At 50.0% G+C, this 22,156-nt stretch overlaps 1 protein-coding gene across 1 annotated transcript in view; it reads right to left on the bottom strand.

Moving 5' to 3' along the window:
• Positions 1-22,156, bottom strand: part of LOC144762094 (uncharacterized) — a 142,923-nt gene that overhangs the window by 73,569 nt on the left and 47,198 nt on the right. The window contains exon 5 of the mRNA XM_078647221.1: positions 15,903-15,972. Coding sequence (XP_078503347.1) covers positions 15,903-15,972 — 70 coding nt within the window. The remainder of the gene's footprint in view (positions 1-15,902; positions 15,973-22,156) is intronic.

The raw sequence follows: 22,156 nt of genomic DNA, 5'->3' as shown, positions 1-22,156 counted from the left end.
GCAATTATTTGAAATCCCAAGGGGAGGAAGGTTGTTGTATAGTATGGTTGAGGCGTTTTATAGGTGCGAGTTCATTCCCTGCTGCTTCCAACCATCTAGCATATGATCTGCTTGCCTCATCCAGATTGCTAGGTGTTGGGGTAGTAGTAGAGATAAGTAATGTGTTCAGGTCCTCTGCTTCTATTTTATTCCAAGCTCTATTATCTGAATATTTTGTTGATGAGTTTTGAGCCATGCGGTCTGGCAGAGTGAGTTCAAATATGACGGCTGAGTGGTCAAACCAGACTAAAGGAAGGATGCTATTAAATAAAAGCTGCTATCGTTAAAAAAAATGCTGTCTAGCATATGACCGGCCTGATGGGTTGCACCAATCACCTTTTGCTCTAGGTTTCCACCCTTCATCAGATCAAGCAGACTAAGAGTATCCGGATCCGTGAGCAATTCAAGACGGTAGTTAAAATCTCCTAGGATGGTATAGGAGTTTGTGCTAATTCCCCTTTCTAGTATGCTGCATGCATTTATTAAAAATCGTCCTCTTGGGCCAGGTGGTCTATAAATAAGGGCGCCTCTAAAAGAATAGTGGCGGGAGAGTTTGAGACAGAACTCAAACGCTTCACATTCCTCAATGTCTTATGGATTGAAGGATGCTGTAATGGATTTGTGATAAATGACCACTAGCTGTCCCCCTTTCTTCAGTTGTCTATTTAGTGAGTAACAGAGATAGTCTGGGGGTGTGGTTTTGACTAAGTCTGGTCCGGATGCCTGATCCGTCCACGATTCGGTTATGAACACTATGTGAAATTTTTCATCTTCAATGAAAGAGGCGATTTCAAGGCTATGTTTTACCAAAGACCTTGCGTTGAAGAGGGTGCATTTCAGGACACAGGGGGTGTCCATATGGATTGGTAGCTGTTGGGGACTTGGTTTTGCTATTGGTAGAAACAGAAACTGTGGTATCTTAGTGTTGCACCCCATACAGGTCACCTTCAAAATGCTCACCCACGCACACACGGCCCTCCACGACACCGGACCAGCATACCTGAACACGCACCCTAAAGGACCCTACGATCAGCCCAGCTCTTCTATGCCGTGGTCCCTCACACCAGAAGAACCAGATCGGGAGGCCGCTCCTTCTCCTTTCTCGGAGCCAAAGCCTGGAACGCCCTTCCGCTCCACCTCAGGCAGACAACATCGCTCCCCATCTTCGCAAGAAACCTCAAAATCTGGCTCTTCGATGGATCCCCTCCATGATGGACTGGATCCGGCACCCCACCACCCCCAGCGCCTAGACCCTTACAGGTGCATAGTCGCGCTTAACAAACGCCTGATTGATTGATTGAGGTTATAGCGAATGCTGCAGTATGAACCCTTTTGGGTATCCCTACATTTCAAATGGCCTCCCCGGCACTTGTCACTCTACACTGGCTGCGCCTAAGCAAGAGGATGCAATTTGAAGCGCTGTGCATGATTCACTGTGCGAGACACAAGGAAGGGCCTCATATCCTTCATCAGTTGATCAGCTCGTATTGAACCTAAAGAGAGCTAAGATCTAGCAACGAGTCTCCTCTCGATTCCCAGGGTGGGAAAAGCCTGACACGGTGGGCACTCCTTTGACTACCTCGCCCCCAAACTGTGGAACGCTGTACCTTTAACCCTTAGGCACAATGATAGTTTACTTCGCTTTAGGAAACAACTCCAAACCTATCTGTTTACATAAGATAATTGTGCTTAAGTCTAGTAGACCTCAGCACTGGAAAGTCCATCTGGGTAGCAATGCGCTCAATAAATCCTGTTGAATTGAATTGAATGGGAATGTGTTCATGTGTGACCCGAGCAGGGCCATTTAACCCATCTGCAGAGCAGTGGGTCTCATTTTAAAAGGTGGCCACTGGAGGGTACTGCTCAAAGCCAGTTTGACAGCAGCATGCTCGGGTGAATCTCCATTAGGGTGTCTAACTCACCGCAGAGGTCCAAAAATAATGAACCTACGGGGATTATCCTGGTTTAGATCCCACTTCCTCACACGGCTGAGAAGAAGCGACCTTGGGCTAGGCTTTCCACAGAGGTTTGCAATTAAAATACTATTGTGTAATTTATAGCAATGAAAGTTGAAACATGCAATCTGATTTCAGGCAGAATGAGCGGCAGCCGGTGCTCAGCCACATCCACGGTCTCTTGACCCCTTTGCCTTCCTGTTGAATGTCAGCAGAGCGCACACTCCGGACTAAAGCTAATATGGTTCTATCGAATGTCAAGTGTATGCTATTATAAAGCATTATAAGGTAAGAAATTACGATTTTTAAAGTTTTAGGGTGGGAATGGGTTTGGGGGTACATGGGAATAGTAATTTTTACACCTACACTATTCAACACTTACCCTACTGTTGCACTCACTGGAGTGGGAATAGTAATTTTACCCATACCCTATCCAAAACGTACCCCACTGTTACCCTAAAAGTAATATGCGTTGTAATAGTATGCGTTGTAATGGAATGTGCTGTAAATGTAGTTTCTTAAAAATGCATTGTGTTGGCATGCGTTGTAAAATCATGTGTTGTAATGGATGTTGCGATGTAAAAACCGTGTTGTAAAAGCATGCATTGTAAATGTTTGTGTTGTAACATGTCCTATTCATCCCAACATCTGTGCCTCCCACATACTATTGGTGTCACCTACTGCCTGAGCTCACAACAGCATCACTACTCGTTTTAGGCAGGGGGCGCTGTCTTTCGACCAGAAGGCCATGCGCAGTCCAGTAACTATAGAAAGTGTAGTAAACATGAGTTACTGAACCAAAAGTGAATATGTGAACTAAGGATCCTTGCAGCAGAGGGAAGGACTAGAGGTGGCCAGAGTGAATGACACATGAGAACAGGAGCAGGGAATAAGACAAGGCGAGGCTGGAGACCGTGGAAGGTCATGAACAGACATCTTATGGTGATGGTTGCATTACTCTGCGACGGGTGCACCTGGTCACTGGTGGCATCAATACTCATTCACGATATTTGATCTGAAAGCCACTTGTGTCTTCATACTTTGACTTGATGGTGAAACTACCAATTGTGCCTTGAAATTTGGACTTTTCAAATTGCACATGGCATATCCTGTCACTCTGAGCTTGTCTTGCGTTATTTGCCAGCAGCAAGCTGCACTGTGGCAGTTGTAGCCAGACACAAATATGCAGGAGTGTGTAAAAATGACTCCAATCGCCTTTTAAATCGCCTTTAGAAGGTAAAGAGACATCTCAATCCATTGGTCTATTGCGGTGCTGGTCAAATTTTTCTTCCGCCCCTACACCGCATATGGTATGGCCAATGGGTCAGCCCACTGCAGCATTTAGTTCCTTTCTAAAAATAACAGAATGTGCCCCAGTACATTGTTATCACCCACACAGAAACTAATCCCCTTGAGTGCCAGGACTTGTGGGTCAATGTGTCCCTTTTAAAAAATTGTTTTTTTTGTAAATTTTCTCTGCTTTTTTTTTAAAGTGTGCAAGGGCCCAGCAGCTCCCCCGGTACTGCTTGTGAGCCTTTAGCCCTCTATGCAGTGCAATAGCACCCCAGCTTTAAAACCAATCAAAGATGCTTCTCCTCTGTGTGAAGAGTGGGCTGCAGCGTGTGCTGCTCTTCCCGACTCCTGCGATGGGGTTGTGATATCCGCTGAAGACCCATCTACAAACTGTTGTACCAAAACCAAAGGCTTCAAGATTTCTATTAAATATGGCCAATGTACTTTGTCAAACACTTTTTTAGCACTGATTGTAGAGGGCAAAAGCAATTTCAAGTGCTAATAACTTTGGTTCATTTTAATTAATATGCATGACTTGGCAGCCCAGCACCAAAGCCATTAGCCTGTTCCAGGCCCCATGGCCAACTCGTACAAGAAGCTGGCAGTTGGGAAGTGGGGGTTGGCAGCCTGCAGCAGTTGGATGCGCGGCCTGGCTGAAGGGCAGGTCTAGCACCAGCTCCCCCAAAGCAGTGTGGTTTGGCAGCCAGGCAGCAGTTGGATGCGCAGCCTGGCTGAAGGGCAGGTCTAGCACCAGCTCCCCCAAAGCAGTGTGGTTTGGCAGCCAGGCAGCAGTTGGATGCGCGGCCTGGCTGAAGGGCAGGTCTAGCACCAGCTCCCCCTAAGCAGTGGGGTTTGGCAGCCAGGCAGCAGGTTGGATGCGCGGCCTGGCTGAAGGGCAGGTCTAGCACCAGCTCCCCCAAAGCAGTGGGGGTTGGCAGCCTGCAGCAGTTGGATGCGCGGCCTGGCTGAAGGGGAGGTCTAGCACCAGCTCCCCCAAAGCAGTGGGGGTTGGCAGCCAGGCAGCAGTTGGATGCGCGGCCTGGCTGAAGGGCAGGTCTAGCACCAGCTCCCCCGAAGCAGTGGGGGTTGGCAGCCAGGCAGCAGTTGGATGCGCGGCCTGGCTGAAGGGCAGGTCTAGCACCAGCTCCCCCCAAAGCAGTGGGGTTTGGCAGCCAGGCAGCAGGTTTGATGCGCGGCCTGGCTGAAGGGCAGGTCTAGCACCAGCTCCCCCAAAGCAGTGGGGTTTGGCAACCAGGCAGCAGGTTGGATGCGCGGCCTGGCTGAAGGGCAGGTCTAGCACCAGCTCCCCCAAAGCAGTGGGGGTTGGCAGCCTGCAGCAGGTTGGATGCGCGGCCTGGCTGAAGGGCAGGTCTAGCACCAGCTCCCCCAAAGCAGTGGGGTTTGGTAGCCAGGCAGCAGGTTGGATGCGCGGCCTGGCTGAAGGGCAGGTCTAGCACCAGCTCCCCCGAAGCAGTGGGGGTTGGCAGCCAGGCAGCAGTTGGATGCGCGGCCTGGCTGAAGGGCAGGTCTAGCACCAGCTCCCCCAAAGCAGTGGGGTTTGGCAGCCAGGCAGCAGGTTGGATGCGCGGCCTGGCTGAAGGGCAGGTCTAGCACCAGCTCCCCCTAAGCAGTGGGGGTTGGCAGCCAGGCAGCAGGTTGGATGCGCGGCCTGGCTGAAGGGCAGGTCTAGCACCAGCTCCCCCAAAGCAGTGGGGGTTGGCAGCCTGCAGCAGGTTGGATGCGCGGCCTGGCTGAAGGGCAGGTCTAGCACCAGCTCCCCCAAAGCAGTGGGGTTTGGCAGCCAGGCAGCAGGTTGGATGCGCGGCCTGGCTGAAGGGCAGGTCTAGCACCAGCTCCCCCTAAGCAGTGGGGGTTGGCAGCCAGGCAGCAGTTGGATGCGCGGCCTGGCTGAAGGGCAGGTCTAGCACCAGCTCCCCCAAAGCAGTGGGGTTTGGCAGCCAGGCAGCAGTTGGATGCGCGGCCTGGCCTAAAGCCATGTCTTGCGCCAACTCCCCCTAAGCATAGCGTTCAACCCTACAGGCACCCCACAGGTTCAGACCAACACTTGCTGTTCACAGCCTTCGGGCCACAGCCACCACATTGGGCCACACCAGCCGACACTGCGAGTTGCCCCTTTACTCTTGCCCACCTTATTACATCTTGTTGAACCCTGAGATCCAGGCACCGGCAGTAACTTATTTACAGTTTGGCAAATATCATGCAGATTTGTTAGCTAGTGCCACGGTTATCTATGTACATGTAGTTATTGAACTGCACCCTTCCTCGACCCTCAATATATCAGGTGCAAGGTAAAGTTAGACTCAGGTATACGTTGAATCTGCCAGCTTTTGTACATGTCTTTTATAAGGCACCAAAGTTACTTGCATAACAAAGATTCCATTCACCTCTCCCCCTTTAAATGTAGTCCCTCTTGATTGATCTGCACAAAACTTGACAAACCAGAAGAAAAATAAACATGCTCAAGATCTGCCAAATTTCCTGCGGATTTGCGTTCCCGAACCACACTTATTAGTAAAGTAGACACACGCACACGATTCAGCGAGGACATCACCGACTTCGTCAGCCCGCATGCCCTCCCCTCCGCCGACTACATCCTCCTGGGGGACCTCAACTTCCACCTGGAGAACAACAGCGACCGCAACACCATCAGCCTGCTCGACAACCTCGCCAACCTCGGACTCAAGCAACTGGTGACCTCCCCCACCCACCTCGCCGGACACACACTCGACGCAGTCTTCTCATCCAGCAAAGACGTCACCTTCAGCCACGCAACAGGACTCCACTGGACGGACCACAGCTGCGTCCACTTCACCTTCAAAAGAACGACGATCCACCACCACCAGCAACAGGCTGCCCGAAGAAGCTGGAACAAGATCACAGCCGACCAGCTCACCGCTTCCCTGAGCCAGCACCCTCCCGCCAGCTCAGCGAACCCCAGCCAGGCCGCTGACAACCTCACGAGGTGGATCAACAACTGCGCAGACGAACTCGCCCCTCTGAGAACCCCACCCAGCGGACCCTGCAGCAGAAAAACACCATGGTTCACCGAAGAACTCAAGAGCTCCAAGAAGAACTGTCGAGCCCTCGAGAAAGCCTGGAGAAGGGAACCAACCACGGACAACATGACCACCCTCAAGCACGCCACCCGGAAACACCACCAACTGATCCGCGCCACCAAGAAAAATACCTACAAGGACCGGCTGGACAACAACGCACACAACTGCAAGGAACTCTTCAACATCGTGAAAGAGCTCTCCAACCCGAACGCCGCTAACAACGACATCACCCCGTCGCAAGACCTCTGCAACTCCCTCGCGTCCTACTTCCACAACAAGATCGCGGACATACACAACAGCTTCAGCAACCAACCAACGGAAGCCACAACCGCAACAACGCCACCCACCACCACCCTCCGCACCTGGACTCCGATCAGCACCGAAGACACCATCCGCACAATGAACTCCATCCACTCCGGATCGCCGACCGACCCCTGCCCTCACCACGTCTTCAACAAGGCCGACGCTGTCATCGCACCCCACCTGCGGGACATCATCAACACCTCCTTCAGCACCGCCACCTTCCCGGAGAGCTGGAAGCACGCCGAACTCAGCGCCCTTCTCAAGAAACCCACAGCAGACCCCACCGACCTCAAGAACTACCGTCCCATCTCGCTCCTCCCGTTCCCGGCCAAAGTCATCGAGAAGACCGTCAACAAACAACTGGCCGCCTTCCTCGAGACGAATGGATCCCTCGACCCCTCACAGTCTGGCTTCCGAGCGAACCACAGCACCGAGACCGCCCTCATCGCCGCCACCGATGACCTTCGAACTCTGATGGACAACGGGGAAACAGCGGCCCTCATCCTCCTGGACCTCTCCGCGGCTTTCGACACAGTCTGCCACCGCACCCTAGTACAGCGCCTCGGCAACATCGGAATCCAGGACAAGGCACTGGAATGGATCACCTCCTTCCTCGACGGAAGAACACAGAGAGTCCGTCTACCACCGTACAAGTCAGAGGCCACCGAAGTCATCTGCGGCGTACCCCAGGGATCCTCGCTGAGCCCAACCCTCTTCAACGTCTACATGAGCCCCCTCGCGACCATCGCACGCCAACACAACCTGAACATCATCTCCTACGCCGACGACACCCAGCTGATCCTCTCCCTGACCAACGACCCCGACGCCGCCAGAGCCAACCTGCACGAAGGGATGAGAGAGGTTGCCGAATGGATGACGACCAGCCGCCTGAAACTGAACGCAGACAAGACGGAGGTCCTCATCCTGGGCTCCTCGCCCTCCGCCTGGGACGACTCCTGGTGGCCCCCCGCCCTGGGCACCGCACCCACACCGACGGACCACGCACGCAACCTGGGCTTCATCCTGGACTCCTCCCTCTCCATGACCAGACAAGTCAACGCCGTCTCCTCGTCATGCTTCAACATCCTGCGCATGCTACGGAAGATCTTCCGGTGGATCCCCACCGAGACCAGGAAGACTGTCACCCAGGCCCTCGTCACTAGCCGACTGGACTACGGCAACGCCCTCTACGCCGGAACCACCGCCAAGCTCCAGAAGAGACTCCAGCGGATCCAGAACGCCTCAGCCAGACTCATCCTCGACATCCCACGAAACAGCCACATCTCCGGACACCTGAGAGACCTACACTGGCTCCCGGTCAACAAGAGGATCACCTTCCGCCTCCTCACCCACGCGCACAAAGCCCTACACGACCAAGGCCCGAGCTACCTCAACAACAGGATCAACTTCTACACTCCCACGCGCCCCCTCAGATCAACCAGCCACGCCCTCGCCGCCGTCCCCCGCATCCGAAGAGCGACAACAGGAGGAAGGTCCTTCTCCCACCTGGCTGCAAAGACCTGGAACTCACTCCCGTCCGACCTGCGCCTGACCCAAGACCACCTCTCCTTCAGGAAGAAGCTCAAGACCTGGCTGTTCGAGCAGTAACGGCACCCCCCCCCCTCCCAGCGCCTTGAGACCCTACGGGTGAGTAGTGCGCTATACAAATGACTTGATTGATTGATTGATTGATTTAGTCCCCCCCCTCTCTTTTAACCGTGCCCCCCTTGATGAATCAACACAAATGTGAAAATACTAAAAATGAGACGATCATGCTAAATATATGCCAAATTTTGTACAGATGAGTCAAAAACACTAAAACTATAAGCAAATCATTATATCTCTAAATGGCTATGTGATTGACAGTATGGGTAAGTGAGTAGGTGCGTGAGTAACTCTATGGTAACAACTCAGTGTGTGAGTGTCTGTAGGGGTGTAGCAGTGGATATGTCAGTGGCTCAATAGGGGAGCAAGTGGGTGTCTGAGTGGCTGTTTGGGTGAGTGAGTGGATGTGAGTGTTGATCTATGAATCAGTGTGTAACTGTGCAAGTACTGGTATGGGTGTGAATGTGTTTGAGAATGGTAGTGTAGAAGTTGGAGTGGGTGTGTGAAAGGCTATATGGGGGTATGAGTTGGTGCAGCAGAGATTCTGTAGATGACGTCATCAGTGATGTCATTTGAGATTTCATCAGTGATGTCAATGCACATGTTATGAGTGATGTAACATGTGAGGTCATAAGCAGTGCACTGCTGGGGCAAGAGTTATAGTTAACTCAGCTAATTAGAACTGATGAATTTCACTGTTTTTTTACAAATGAAATCTGACCCTACCTATAATGTCCCTGCAACCTTTGTTTTTTTTAGTGAATTTCTAAGGTTTTTTTATTTTTATTTGCTAACTATAACGTCCCTGTAACCTTTGGGTCTTTCAGTGAATTTCTAAGGAATTTTAACTAGCAATTGCGTTTGCCGAGTGGTGGAGAAAGGGGGCTGGGCCTCCGACCAGCTCTCAGGATTCCCGCCGGTTAGGACTTACAGGGGGAACCAGGAGGGCTTCTGGGCCCCCAAGGTCCCTCAGAAATAGAGTGGACTTCATGCCCCAACCAGTAGTGCACCACAAGACGTGTTTGCAGAGTGGTGGAGAAAGGGGGCATGGCCTCCGAAGAACTCTTAGCAATCCGCTGTGTGGGACTCCCAGGAGATAACAGGAGGGGTAGTTGACCCCTAATGACGTTCTATGGGGCCAACTAACCTCTCCTGCTACCGCCAGTACGTCCCACACAGCAGAATTGCTGAGACATGGTAGGAGGTCACGCCCCTTTCTCCACCACTCTGCAAACGCACCTCCTGGCGCTCTACTAGTAGGGGTATGAAGTCCTCTTGGCTATTGAGGGTCCTTGGGGGCCAACTTCCCCTCCTGTTAGCCCCAGCAAGTTCCACACAGCGGGTTTGCTCAGACTTTTTCAGGGGCCACGCCGCCTTTCTCCACCACTCATAGATGTTTTTTTTTTATAAATGCTGCTATTGTGAAAAAAAGTGATCCATATACTTTTAAGGTGGCCAGTGTTCTAGGTGAGGAGAAGAGGAAGCTTGCGAGGGAGGGAGGCTGAGAGGGGAAAGAGGAAGACAGTTCGACTGAACAGAGCAAAACAAAGCTGCTAGCAACCAAAACGCCTTGAGACCCTCACAGGTGATTTGCTGCGCTCAGTAAAGGACTGATTAATGGATGGATTGATGGTTGAAGTCCCCTTTGCTCTTGAGGGTCATTTAGGGCCAACTAGCCCTCTTGTTACTTCCAGTAAGACCCACACCCCCTTTCTCTACCACTTAAAGTGGAAGAGGTCCACTTTAGTCCTGAGGCCCTCTGGAGGCAAGGGGACATCATTCTCCCACCAGCAGTGCACCCAGAGACACGTTTGCAGAGTGGTGGAGATTTGGGGCGTGGCCTCTGACCACATCTCAGCAATCCCACTGTGTGGGCCTACTGGAGGTAAAAGGAGGCCTTGTTGGCCCCTAAGGATCCTCACCAGTGAAGGGGACTTCATCCCCAAAACAGCAGCACGCTAGAAGGCGTGTTTGCAGAGTGGTGGGAAAAGTGGTGGAGAAAAGCGGCGGGTGTCCGGGCGAGTTGCCATTTTTTTTTCTTTTAATTTTTAGGAAGGGGTGCCTCGTTGCCCATCCTTCTCTGGGTTATTTTGGGCTAAGATGCAGCTCCAGGGATAGAAAAAGCAAAGCGTGCTCCATTTTGAGCAAGTGAGACCAAAATGCTCTCGCTTATTCAAAGCGGAGCACACTGTTTGCTATGGGATGGCAGGAGCAGTGTTCCTGCCATCCCATAGCAAACTGCAATGACCCGGGGGTGGGCACACCGGGACATTGCTGGAGCCGGCCATGCAGGGCTCCTGAGGGAGGTCGCATGGGCCCTTCTTATCTTCAGTATAGCCCCAGGGAGATGGCGGTCCCCGGAGCTGCGTGAGACCCCCATGTATTATATTTTCATATACCCCCGGGAGGTGGCGTTCCCTGGGGCAACAGGGGAGCGTGTGGCCATAGCATTTTAATATATTAGTCTCAGAGAGGTGGCAGTCCCCGGGGCTACATGAAGTGGCTGGAGACCCCCACGCATTATATTTTCATATAGGTGGCACAAGGACCCCTGCATGTTAATGTATTAGCCCTGGGGAGGTGGCGTGAGGGGCCTGGGGGTCTGGAGCGACCCATGCATTTTAATCTACATATATCCCCAGGGAAGTGGTGGTCGGGATGCGGGGGGCCCGCGTGGCCCCTACATTAATATTTCAAATTGCTCCCAGGACCTGCCCCACCTAGGGGCCTAAATAAAGGAAGTGCAGGAGTCTACACTTTATTTAGCAAACAATTTCGGCAGGATTTGTGGATCTAACATGACTCTTGCTGATTTATTTTTTTTAATGCTTTTTGTTCCCTGGGAGGGGTGGGGTCCCTGTGGTACCCCCCAAGCAGCCCGGGGGGGAGGGGGTCAGGGTGCTTCTACTCTGCCCCCTTATCTTTTTTTAAACATTTTTGCTTGTGATTTGGTTCAACTGAGTCACAAGATGGCTGCCAACACTTCCTGCATTAAAGTGTTGGCAGCCAAACAGATCTCAGGCACGAGATCGAGAGAGTTCGCAGATCCACCACAGCCACAGTTGTATATCTGAGAAATCTTTAAATTTCTCAGAAACTACTGGACAGATATACACCATTTAACAAAAACGTCGCTTTCTGAACCAAGCGCTACCTTTTTGCCAAATTTGGTGTAATTCTGTTCAGTAGTTCGGGCTGTAGCCGTGTATAAAGTTTCCTATGGAAATTAACGTGGAGAAAAAGCGTTTTGGGACCCCTCCTTTTTTTCGGCCCGTGCTTGACGGATCACTCCGAAACGTTCAAGACAGGAGCTGAAGTGAGTGTCAAATTAGTTTTGGTAATTTTGTGAAGATTTGTCAAACAACATCAAAGTTATTGGCAAAGTAAAATGAGCTTTTTGAAAGAAATCAGGTCCTAACTATAACTACCTACTGGCAACTGCTTGAAGGTAATATGTATATATATAAAAAACAAATCAATCAATCAATCAATCATTTGTAAAGCGCACTAGATACCTGCGAGGGTCTCAAGGCGATGGGGGGGGGGCGCTACTGATCGAACAGCCAAGTCTCTAGTATCCTCCTGAAGGTCAGCAGGTCTTGGGTCTGTCGTAGGCTCATTAGGAGGGTGTTCCATGTCTTGGCGGCGAGGTGGGAGAAGGATCTCCCGCCAGTGGTTGTTCTTCGGATGCACGGGATGGTGGCGAGTGAGAGGTCGGCGGAGCGTAGCTGGCGGTTGGGGATGTAGAAGGGGAGCCGTCTGTTGAGGTAGGCTGGGCCGGTCTTGTGGAGTACTTTGTGTGCGTGGATGTGGAGCTTGAAGGATATCCTCTTGTTGACGGGGAGCCAGTGCAGGTTTCTCAAGTGGGGGGTGATGTGGCTGTGTCATAGTACGTTGAGGATCAGTCGTGCCGAGGCGTTTTGGATGAGTTGTAGGCGTTTGATGAGCTTGGTCGGGGCTCTCCCCTAGAGGGCGTTTCTGTAGTCGAGTCTGCTGCTGATGAGGACCTGGGTGACTGTCTTTCTTGAATCTGTCAGGATCCATCTGTAGATCTTGCGGAGCATGCAGAGGGTGTTGAAGCAGGAGGAGGAGACAGCGTTGACTTGCTTGGTCATTGAGAGCGTTGAGTCAAGGATGATTCCCGGGTTGCGTGCGTGGTCGGTGGGTGTCCGGGCTACCCCCAGTGCCGTCGGCCACCAGGAGTCGTCCCAGGCTGAAGGGTTGGAGCCGAGGATGGGGACCTCTGTCTCGTCCGAGTTCAGCTTCAGATGGCTAATCTTCATCTTGTCGGGGACGGCCTTCATTCCTTTGTGGAGTCTGGCTTTGGCGGTGATGGGGTCCTTGGTGAGGGAGAGGATCAGTTGAGTGTCGTTGGCGTAGAAGATTATGTTGAAGTCGTGCTGTCGGGCGACATGTGCGAGCGGGGCCATGTAAATGTTGAACAGTGTCGGGCTGAGGGAGGATCCCTGGGGTACGCCACAGATGATCTCGGAGGCTTTGGAATGGAATGGGGGGAGGCGGACGCTCTAGGTTCTGCCAGAGAGGAAGGAGGTGGTCCATTCCAGAACCTTGTCTCGGATCACTGCGGCATGGAGGCGCTTGTGTAGAGTGTGGTGGCAGACGGTGTCAAAGGTGGCAGAGAGATCTAGTAGGATGAGTGCTGCATTCTCACCGTTGTCCAGCAGGGTCCTGATTTCATCGGTGGCGGCGATGAGGGCAGTCTCGGTGCTGTGGTTGCTGTGGAACCCTGACTGGGAAGGGTTCAAGATTCTATTTTCTTCTAGGCATCGGGTTAGCTGTCTGTTGACAATTTTCTTGATGACTTTGGCCGGGAAGGGGAGCAGAGAAATGGGCCGGAAGTTCTTGAGGTCTCTTGGGGCTGCCTTAGGTTTTTTGAGTAGGGAGTTGATCTCGGCATGTTTCCAGTTCTCTGGAAAGGTCGCGGTCTCGAGGGAAAGATTGATGACGTTGTTCAGGTGGGGAGCAATGGAGCTGCTTGCTTTGTTGAAGACGTGGTGCGGGAATGAATCTGACGCAGAGCCGGAGTGGATTGTGCTCATGGTCCATGATGGTATCATCGACACTCACGCTGGCCCAGGCTAGCAGGGGGTTGTGATTGATGGTGTGCGGAGGGTCTGTTGTGTACTTGTCTGTTGGGGCTGTCTGGGTGTTGAAGCTGTCATGGATGTCTGCTATCTTGCGGTGGAAGAAGGTGGCGAGGGAGTCGCACAGGGCTTGCGACTGCGGGATGTTGTTGGTGTTGGAGCTGGGGTTGGAGAGTTTCTTTACGATGTTGAAGAGCTCCTTGCTATTGTGTGCATTGTTGTTGAGGCGGTCTTTGAAGGAGGTCCTCTTGGCCACCCTGATGAGGTGGTGGTGGTTGCAGATGGCGTCCTTGTGTGCTGTTTTGCTGTCCGGAGTTTGTTCACTGTGCCATTCCTTCTCTAGTTTCTGGCAGCCTTGCTTGTAGGTAAGGAGTTCTGGGGTGAACCAGCTGGCCCTCTTTCTGGTGTCTCTGTGGGGGGGTTTCTTTAGCGGGCGAGGGTGTTGGTGCAGTCCTCGATCCAGCGTCTGAGGCTGTGGGCAGCGTTATCGGTGTTGGAGGGTTCGGTGGGTGGGCTGAGAGCGAGGTTTGCATGTAGTTGGTCTTCGGTGATTTTACTCCAGCAGCGGCGGTGGTGTGTTTCTGGAATGCAAAGTGGATGCAGCGGTGGTCAGTCCAGAGAAGTTAAGTGGTGTGGTTGACGGAGACGTGCGGGCTTGAGGAGAAGACGGGGTCAAGAATGTGGCTGGCGGAGTGGGTGGGCGTTGTGACCAGTTGCTTCAGTCCCATGTTGGCGAGGTTATTGATCAAGGTTGTGGAGTTGTTGTCGTTGTTGTTCTCAAGGTGAATGTTCAGGTCTCCGAGGGGGATGTAGTCGGTGGAGGTCAGGGGGTGCGTGCTGATGAAGTCGGCGATGGAGTCGCTGAACTGGAGACAGGGCCCGGGGGGTCGGTAGACGAGGGTGCCTCTGAGTGTGGAGTTAGGGTCTGTGTGGATCTGGAAGTGCATGTGTTCGGTGGTGCTGAGCACGTCGTCAGTGCTAGTCGAGACCCTGATGCTGTTCTTGCATACAATGGCGATTCCTCCTCCGAATCCGTTGGTGCGGTCTCTGCGGGTGATCTTGTAGCCGTCTAGGATGGCTATGGCGATGTCGGGTGCAAAGGAGTCGTTCAAACATGTCTCTGTCAGGAAGGCGACGTCCGGGGAAGATGTGTTGAGCAGGTCCCAGAGCTCAACGGCGTGTTTGCGTGCGAACCGGTGTTCAGTAGTATGCATCGGAGGTGGTTGAGGTCTTTCTTGGCGGGTGGTTTGTCGGCTCTGAGGCTGGTGTAGCTGCAGTTCTGGCAGGTGAAGGGACTGTGTGTGTGTTTCGGTGTGGCCTTGAGGCAGGTGTGGGTCCGTCCGGAGTTGAGAGCGTGCAGAGTGCTGGCGTTGTAGTGGCGGCTGTCGTCGTGGCGGGTACGGAACCAGGGGTTCTGGCGCTGGGCGCGGTCCAGGCTCAGACGGGCTTGCCTTAGGTGCGCCTATGGCGCGTCATCGGTGCGGATCCGCAGCCGCTGGCATATATGGGGAGGTGGGAGGGAGGAGCAGCGGGGAGGTGGGAGGCGGGGGCAGCGAGTGGACAGTCAGGGTGGCGGGGTGCAGCGCGGGGGCGGTGAGGGACGATGAAGTGAACAGAAGGCAAAAAGGCACAAAAACAAGGGAAAACGAGTGTCACAGAAAGCAAGAGGGCACAGAAATACAGGGGAAAAATGAGTGTCACAGAAGGCAAAAAGGGCACAGAAATACAGGGAGAAAACGAGTGGCAAAGAAGGCAAAAAGGGCACAAGAATACAAGGGCAGCTGAGAAACAGAAGGCAAAAATGGACAGAGAGGCACGGTTTCATTTTTTGGGAAAGTTTCGTGCAGGTTTGTTAAGCAGCGTCATGCTAATCAGAAAACAAAAAATAGAAATTAACCTAGCAATAACTACACAGACAATAACTACAATAACTACACTGACATACCTCACACCTTAAAGCACCCCCTCAAGCATGCGTTAGCCTCTCCTAGTCAACCATACTTGTTCCCCACCTCTAGTCCTGACTGCCTGGATAGGGAAGTAGTCCTAGCGTTGTGAGCTCAGTGCACTGAAGAGGGACTGATGGACGCTAAGAGCTATAGCTGTCTTGTGGAAACAGACAGTGGGGTTAGCAGCTGAAGATGCTGAGCAGGGAGGGTGTGCTGCTCCTGTTGAGGTGTCCTTTTCTATGTTTTGCTCCTTATCTAAGCAGGTACCCCCTCTACATTTGACCTCTCAGTGTCACTGGCACCTCCTACCTTACATCAAGAAAGATCACCTTGCAATCCGCCAAACCACCTACTGAATTTATTTACACGGCCCCAAACCTCTAAAGTACTATGTGACCTTGCCTAATTCACACATTTATTCATTCTGTTTCAAAGTGGATGGTATTTGTGGCGATGTCTTGAATGGACATAAACCTCTTCGAAGGACATTGATGTAGCTGACAAGCATTTGAGATCTTAGACAGAGTGGATACAAAGCTGTGGCACTCAGGATAGAGTAGATGGTCCATCACTCACCTGCAGCCTGTTTTTCACATCAAGATTGGATTTGGCTCCTTTCCATTGTCTTAGCTGTTCTGCCCCAGATCTATAACAGAAATCTGAAGTATTATCATCCTATTCAGTAACACTACTTATATGTTTTATATGGGCCTGCTCCTCGTCGGGCCGGCACTGCAATACCCGACGTGTACCCATAAAGGGGCTCTTTATCGGAGATATTTTGTTCATTGCCGTTAAGTGCCGTGGGTGTAAGGACCCTTTGGGTATTGCAGCACCAACCCCACGAGGAGCAGGTCCATATGATGAAGCATGACACCTAGCTTGCTGGGTGTGTGAGGGCACTAGTTCTAAAAGGAGGAATCCCTCTCCTCCCACTACTTAATTGACAGGACAATCTACCCTTGTGACAATAAATAGGTCTCTGACTAAGATTTTTATCACACCAAGGAACTTCGTACCCTACTTCTTTATGATTTTAATCAATACCAGGGGTACTGAATAATAAAGGAAATTCCTTGGGTATACCCCTAGGTATTTTAAAATCTTATAATAACATAATATCGACCATAGTATTTGTCCTGTAACAAGATTTATAAGAACTCCCGGGTCCACGGACGTTGATCGAGTCAACAGAATATGGTCCAAATGGTGGGATATATAAGACGAAGGGCCTGATGTATAAACATTAAGAATACCATTTTCCTAATTTCGATTTTCTCTAAATCGCAATTAGGAAATCTGTATTCCTAATGTGCAACATTATTTTGAGTTTCATTAGCGATTACTAGTGGGATGCAAATGGACCTACCTCATGCATATTAATGAGGTAGATTGCATGTTGTCGTGGTCTCTCTTTCTCCTCGATCCCAACTCCACAGAACTTTTTTATTTGCCTCAGGGCTTCAGGAAGCCTCATGGGGAAGCACCTATGAGGAGGCAGCACTCAGTGTCATAGTGCTTTTTTTTAACCTTTCAGTCACGTTGCAGAGCAGCTATGCTGCAGTACATCATGGTTAAAAGCTTTGACAAAGCCGTTAGCTTTTCTAGGCAAGATCGATTGGTGTTGCCTATGTGTGTTATTACAGCACCAACACCTAAAAAAAAAAAAAATAATTACAACAATAAAATTATGTTTGTAATAGGAAAAAAAAGTGTGCCTTAAATTCCCCATTCATCACACAGGCATCAGTGAATTGGTAGAAGGGGGGTCCACAGGATACCGATCGGCTGAGAGAGCAGGCTGTTACCACTCCCCCTCACTTCCTCTTTCGTCTGAGCTTGTGGGGGGGGGCAAGTGCTGTGGCGGCCCTACAGGATCAGCTTGAGGCTGAGAGGGTGTACTTGGATTCCCCCATTAGCCACAGTGAGATGGCTTCCCCAAGGGCGAATTTACCAATCTCTGTTGCTTTCACTAAAGAGACTTTGACCTCCGGAAAGGCAGCGGGCGAAAATCTCCAGGCCAGAAAGTATCCTAATTTTATCAAAGCCAAACAGGATGGGCCTTAGATTGAAGCAGATGCAATGCAGGAGACGGAAAGGGGTGACCTCTTAGCAGATAGCTTGCTGGTTGCTGGCCCCAATTCTTTAGTCTCCAAGCCTGGTAGTCAATTGCTTCTTCTCTTAAATACATCAGTTGAGGAAGAGCCCATGCATCTTTCAATGCCGGGGGTTGCAGATGTGTCTATGGTGACCTCACCAGTGGTCTTTGCTTTAACGGGTCTAGAGGGATTCCTGGTGGAGGATAGGCCAAACGTTATTCAGATGGATCCCCTGCAAGGCGGCGGCTCCTTTTCTATGCAATGGGATGCTAAGAGCATCCTTAATTTAATTCTGGAAGAAATTCGGGACCTAAAAACCTCCCAATCTACTGAGATCACTGCAATAAATGGGGGATCTGACAATAATAAGAGCTCACCGAGTCCCCCCACATCTCCCTGCTAATGCAAAATTTCCCGAGACGATTCTGGTAAACTTTGGTGACTTCAGGGTCAAGGGCAGATTGTGTCTAGAGCAATCAGGCAAAGACAGTTTTCTTCGGCAGAAGTGCCAGTGTGTCGTATATTTTCAGACATATCAGCCTCCACTGCAAAAAAGCGGAAAGAATTCGTAAAAGTGCTTCCGTTGTTTAAAGCTCAAGAGGCACAAGCCATGATAGCTCAGCAGAGTAGGCTCAAAGTGTTAGTTAAGGTCAAATTTCATATTTTTTGTGATGTCGCAGAGGCACAGAGTTTACTACAAGAGATTTCGGCAGATAAACCCTAGTGGCTTGAAGCAAGTATTTGGTTTGTTGTGAATCATTTTAGAATCAAGCGTAATTTACCGATTCATGCCCTTATATAGGTACAATTCACATTGCCCTTATATAGGCATAGAAATCTTGCCCATAGTTAGACATAACCCATCCAGTCCAAATAGAGGCATAGCTACTTCCACTAGTTCCAAAAAGCCACAACGATTTCTTGGAAAACTCAGCTTCAGCAGTCAAGGAAAACCCCTTACTTGAATATTGATTTGTCCTAGAAATCATGGCGTTTTCAAAGAACTACCATTCTCTTGGGGTTCTTTAGTGACGTTATTATGTCCGACTTTACGTCAAACAAGGCACCTTCAAGGTATAAATATGCCTACACTTGCCCTAGCAAACACACAGTGGTTCAGAGCAGCTCGACTATCTACTTGCCCGACGCTGCTCGCTACAGCCAGTGCCGAAGGAAGCCGACCCTCCAGCTGACGCACTGACAGAGAGGCTGCCTTTCTTTTGCAGAGAATCCAGCTCCAGTGTTTCCAAGCTCCCCTTGCTGGGTGTTGGGAAATCGATTCCCGAGACAGAGATACCAGACCTCCTTCATTCTAAAACCAAGGTACGGAGCTGATTAGACCTTGAGAGAACTCTTGGTTAGATTCTTGGCAAAAACAGACTAGACCTATGCTACACCTCACTTACTTCTTCCTTTGCACTAGACTTAGGTTAGGTAGATTTGGGGTAGGCGTATTTTAGAAGCACCAGTTGAGTACCTTTAGCCTTTGTTATTTATGTATGTATTTATCTATGGTCTAGGAACCATACAATGCTTTTAAAGTGTTATTTTATAATACTCTTCTTACTGTACGCATTATACTTTGCAACCAGTATTACTATTGTAGTAGCTCATTTCTTTTGCATGAGAAAGAAAACTGTTCAATAAAACTTTTCTTGAAAACGCCCGTCTCTCTATTTCTCTGCACCTCTGGTGAAACGAAGCATGCACGAGTGACCGAGTGAAATATCTATCTACTGTTTCCACGACTCTAGAGATACGTTTTTATCTTGGGAAACAAAATTGTCATGTTTATGTGGTTGTCAGAAAAGAATCCCTTCTTGTTTATTCGAGAACATTTCTAGTGACCTCTGAGCTAGCTGGCACTCACAATTAAGTCTAACATATTCAATAGAGAACTAGTCGACCTCAGTCCTACGTCATATCTATAGGATATATTATTCCAATGCGCAGAGCCTATTGGGAATATAGGAACTACACTACAGGTTGACCTGCTGGGGAGTATGTATCTTTGGGTTGCAAATGGGTTATTCATCCCTTGAGGACTGCATCACTATATACATTTTCTTGCGGGTGAAAAGATAAGGCGTCAGCATAAGGTGTAGAAGGGTAATGACAGTATAAGGCGGTTTAATTTTAGGTTTTGTAGTGTAGGGTGGGGAAGTGAGGGTAGGGGGAGGGCTTCATGCAGCTGCACTAGGCACCAAGTTAGTGTGCCTGTAGTAGGGTGGGTGGGTAGGACAGCCTGCCAACCACGGAGCAGGGGCGGCCACATGCTCGGGCGACAATGGGTCAAGGGTCAAGGGTTGGGTGCATGGGTGAAAAATGAAATCCATATTTTAAATTCATACTCATTTGCTGATTGTTATGTGAGAGCAAGAAAGGAGAACCTGTCACCTCCGTTAGATCTGGGCTTAAGGTTTTTTTCAGTTTTAGTAAAAGGAATATTCTTGGAACATGGGGGCATTCAGAAATCTACTCTTTGTCCGTAATGGGTAATAAGGAAATAGTTGTTTAATGTGAATGGCCTTAATAATAAAAGAAAAATGCAGGCAAATTAGCTTGGATTAAAACAGAGAACCCCTTGGTCATTTTAATACAAAAACCCATATTCCAGCAGGGAAAATGTTCGAATTTGTAATGTTCAGAGCCTGGCCAGCTTACAGGGGTTTCTCTTCATCCTCAGTAGCACATAGGGGGGCCGGTGATTTTTCTTAACAAACAATTCCAGGCTGAGGTGGTCAATTGGGCAAGCGATCAAAGAGGCAGATGGTGCTGGCTCACCTGTAATGTAGACCATCGACCTCTGACGTTTGCTAGTATATATGCCCCAGTTGAGGATAATCCCCTCCCATATGAGGAACTTTTTCAATCATTAATCCAAGTCCCGGGAGAGTTGATTGTGGGAGCCGATTTTAATTTGCTAATGAATCCCAGGATCGATTCCTCATCTAAATTAAAAAGTCCGTCAAAATGAAAAACTCTTAAAATAACACATAGCTATAGTTCAATGCTGGATATTATTGACCCCTGGCGAACAGCATTTCCTAACGAAATTGCTAACACTTGTTTCTCAGTGAGATTTCACACTTTTTCACGCATTGATTTTTTCTTATTTCCAGGAAATTTGTCTTTTTACAGCAGAAAATTCTTCAAAACGGATTTTCTGACCATGCATTGGTGGTTTTGGAGTTAGCATTGGGTAAAGGTAGTGTGTTTAGTAAAAGGTGAATGTTTAACCAACAATATTTGCTAGAAGAGGATTGGGTGTCTTCTAGTAAAACACACATTTTAGAGTATTTTGAGCAAAATATTGGCTCTGCTCCATTCCCACGTGGTATGGGATTCATTTAAAGCCTTTTTTAGGGCTCGGACTCCTTCCCCTGAAAGGGGAGGAGTTAGAGAACTAATGTTAAAGGAGAAAAAAAAAAAGAAGAAAAGGGCCTTGGAGAGAGAAATTCCAGACATTCCTTAGCGTTTTATGTCATGTGGCCAGTGATTCGTCTTCCTTGTGTTTTCTTTGTAATAGGCTTGAAGTGATAGGGTAAATGTAGTTTTGTTCCGCCATTTTGAGGCATATTTCGTGCGTGCTTGCGCAAAGAAGTACATAAATTGTAATTAGGAGCTGTCAGGGTGCCTCCGTTAGTGACTGCAGATGGCCGGGCGCGTTCACAATTCTGCAGCGCTCAGCGCGCAGCTTCCTTGTTTTGTTAGGCACGGTGAGATTAAGTGATTCACAGTCGTCTCTCCGGCTGCGGGTCCCACAGCCGACAGGAACGTTTTGCAGCACCTCCTCAGTCTGCAACGGGGTCTGCTCTCTCGGTGCAAGAGCCAGCGGGTCTCATAAATCGGAAGGCAAGCAGCGTACCAGCAATTCCCCGCACGTCTTCCAGCAACGAAGCTCAGCACAGCCCCGCCTCCATGTTTTGCTCCGAGAACTCAGGGGGGGGGGGGCGAAGGCGATTTTCTCCGGCAATCCAGCATATAGCCGCGATGTAACTAGCTGATCCTAACCCCGCTGCGTCCTGACTTTCATCAAAGGTCAGTTTCAGTTTTTAGAATTGCTTGCCACTTGTTTTATTGTATATCGTACTTCAGTACTGAGCTGCCTTAGGGTACGAGCACAAGGGTCATCCGGCTGCAAGTGAAACTTTGAGAAAGACGTTGAAGTGGCGTAACGAAGGCCCCCGCAGCTCCTGTGGTGCGGAGGGCCCTAGCTTCTGGTGGGGCCCCTCCGGCACTGTACACCATTGAGAGCCCCTGGCCTGAGAGTTCCTGGATGGGTCCGGAGGGTAGCGAGGCCCCCTCCATATACTTTGCAACGGGGGGAGTGCTCAAGTTTGGGTATGCCAGTTGTTACTTGGGGAAGGTGAGCGGTAACATTCATATTTCACGGGGGCTTTGTAGATCGTTGCACCAGAGCTTCTTAACACATTCCCTCACGTTCATTTGGATTCTAATGACATTACAAGGTGTTAGTGAGTAGGTCCTAAGAAATATATGCACTGTCTGTAATTTGTGCTCCAACGATGTAAGCATGAACAAGTTCCGCCTTTGAGCATTTAATTAATCAACAACTAACAGTGGAAATCAAAACATGTATTTATACATTAAGAGTGCTCAGTAAGATCATTACTCTATGAGAATTTTTTTTTTCATTAACTCATTTTCGTAGTTGCACTTCTAACTAAAGAAGCACTTTAAATTCGTACACAATAAGAATTTCGCTGC

This window comes from Lissotriton helveticus, chromosome 6 (genome assembly GCF_964261635.1).
Source record: "Lissotriton helveticus chromosome 6, aLisHel1.1, whole genome shotgun sequence".
NCBI lineage: Eukaryota > Metazoa > Chordata > Amphibia > Caudata > Salamandridae > Lissotriton > Lissotriton helveticus.
This window is presented reverse-complemented; position numbering and strand designations above follow the sequence as displayed.